This window comes from Frieseomelitta varia, unplaced genomic scaffold, assembly GCF_011392965.1.
Source record: "Frieseomelitta varia isolate USP_RPSP 00005682 unplaced genomic scaffold, Fvar_1.2 scaffold_1717, whole genome shotgun sequence".
In the NCBI taxonomy this organism is placed as follows: Eukaryota; Metazoa; Arthropoda; class Insecta; order Hymenoptera; family Apidae; genus Frieseomelitta; species Frieseomelitta varia.
In genome coordinates, this window is record NW_025109436.1 from 3,734 (window position 1) to 6,067 (window position 2,334).

At 40.4% G+C, this 2,334-nt stretch overlaps 1 protein-coding gene and 1 non-coding gene across 2 annotated transcripts; both read right to left on the reverse strand.

Moving 5' to 3' along the window:
• Positions 1–519: 519 nt before the first annotated feature.
• On the reverse strand, positions 520–713 carry LOC122538684. Its single transcript, XR_006308902.1, has one exon. It is a non-coding gene; the product is annotated as a U2 spliceosomal RNA (small nuclear RNA).
• An 864-nt stretch (positions 714–1,577) lies between these two features.
• Positions 1,578–2,047, reverse strand: LOC122538683 (the record flags this gene model as incomplete). Its single annotated transcript, XM_043672957.1, has 2 exons — positions 1,813–2,047; positions 1,578–1,729 (listed from the first exon to the last, which is right to left on the reverse strand). Coding segments are annotated over exons 1-2 (387 nt in total), but the record flags the coding sequence as incomplete, so codon positions are not given.
• Positions 2,048–2,334: the final 287 nt, after the last annotated feature.

The window sequence follows — 2,334 nt, forward strand, 5'->3', positions numbered from 1 at the left end:
TATCGTTTGTTTTCAAAGAAAATAATGAAAAATTAATTTATTATTAATTATATTATTTTCAAAGAAAATAACAAAAATTTGAAATATGCGTTTGTGAAAGTTGTTTTTGTTTTATATCGTTCAGTGACACCCACCCTGTGTTATATGTATTTATGTCCCCTTTAGCTACCACCTTCAATAAATCCTTGTACTCGCTGAAAATGGTACGCTTACAAACTATCGCGGTCTCTGGAAAAAGAGGCCGGACAGAGGAGTTCGCTTTGTTTATAAAATTCATTATATCTCATAAACGAAGACCGATAGGACATATAATTTATATGACTTTCTTCATTATTTTTAGGCGTAACAACCAGCTTCCACAAATTACGGAAACAACACCCTGTATAGTGACAGAAGAGAGAGCTTACACAATACAGAGAACTGTCGCTTACCGTATATATTGGGGTTTTCTCATACCACCCACCAATTTCTATTGTGAACGACGAATTTGTAAAAACCTACTCTTTTTTTTTGAATTACCTCTGTAGGGCCAACCCAGCTGAACTGCAATGCTGGGTTAACCCATGGCAGAGTGGGAGCAAGCTCCCAAGAAACTCCGCCGAGATCCAAAAACAGTTTAATATTCAAGCTCCCCCATGGCGGGAGCGTATCAGATATTAAGCTGATAAGAACAGATACTACGTTCGATCTTAGCCAAAAGGCCGAGAAGCGATAATCAGTCAAGTTTCTCTTTTCAATTTAACAATTCTACTTTTCGACAGCTCTAGCGAGAAAGTTGTCCATCTATCGACAGAATTTTGAATCGAAGAAAAACGTATTTCGTGTTTAACCCAGGATTACCCACCTGGGGGTCTAGGGGCGCAGGTACATCCCGGCGACTAGACCCTCACGTGGGTAATCTCAGGTTAAAGAATGGTTCATGACCTTCAACCTATATGTTCTATATACACATATATATGTTATGTGTGTATTAAAAAAAAAAAGTTGCCCTCGTAGATTTTAGTGTAACAGATTGACAAAATACAAATCGTGACCGCTCCTCAAAAATTAGTTTTCAAATATATTTCAGCAGCCAATTAATTGTTATATGAAAAAATTTTAATAGTTGTTTTTTAATTGAAAATTGAAAATTAATTAATTCTTTTTATTTAATACTTGACACTGCTATATCAGCGACATTATTATAGTTCAAGTAATTGCGATATTATTCATATATTCATCAAACAAATGAAAATTGTATCCAGTCGTTTAGTGCGATACGTAAGCTTCGCAGCTTATATATAGCAGGAGCGCCAATTTTGAAACGCTAGTAGGCCCACGTTACCGATCATTCAATTGACAAATTTAAAATGACGTAAAACTACTACATTACCGGCGTTCAACTTAAAAACTTGCAAACTTGACGTGAAGCTACGTTATCGATCGCGTATGTAAATAACGTCAATGAGCCATCTCGTGTGCATTTGTGTGGCGAATACATTTCGTATATACAACGTATTCTACGATTCTGTTCCACCAAAATGCGACAAGAATTTCATGAAATCCAGAACAATCCTGTCGGAGACACATCGATGTACCTTGATGTACAACTTCAATTGGCAAACTGGCTTTCCAATTGTGACACGTAGCGCCACTTCCCTTTCCGCGGAAACTTTCGGCAAATCTTTGTCTCGAACTCGAGCGGAGTTGACAGTTGAAGGAACGCCGGCTTGGCTAGTGAACTTGCGGACTGTGGCGACGAGCAGCAGGAGGACGACACCGAAGAAAAGAACAAAGAGAAGAGAAGAGAAAGAAGTTGCGAGCGATACTCACCAGCGAGCAGCTGCAGGGAGCCGAGGGCTCTGGTGTGCTTGGGCGTTTTCAGTATGTGGGGCAGAAAGCTGGAGGCGGCGGCTAGCAGAGTGAGCGCGCCGATCACCGCGATCGCGACACCGATCCCCATGGCGACGGTGCTCGCCTGCCACCAGGCGCTCGGAATGTCCCAGAAGCTAAAATCAAATATTGTCTCTATTGTAGCCGGTTCCGCAGCGTTCTCGTTAAACTGCATTGTTGACAAAATTCCGAGGAAATTAAATTTCAAGTTGTAAATTAACGGTGGGGAGGGAGGGCGAAGGGGAGCTCCGAACACACCGAGGGCGTAACTTTGATTTAAAGCTAAACTCGATTTCCCGGCGCGCGGTCATTCATTTGTCGCCGGCGTTAATTGCGATTGTCGGATTAAATTTGACCCTAGGATATGAAGATTGCTGTGTGGAATCAATTTGGTTTCTCTCTTTCTCTCTCTCTTTTTTTTTCTTTTTTTTTTTTTTTTTTTTGTTTTTATTTTCTCCTCGT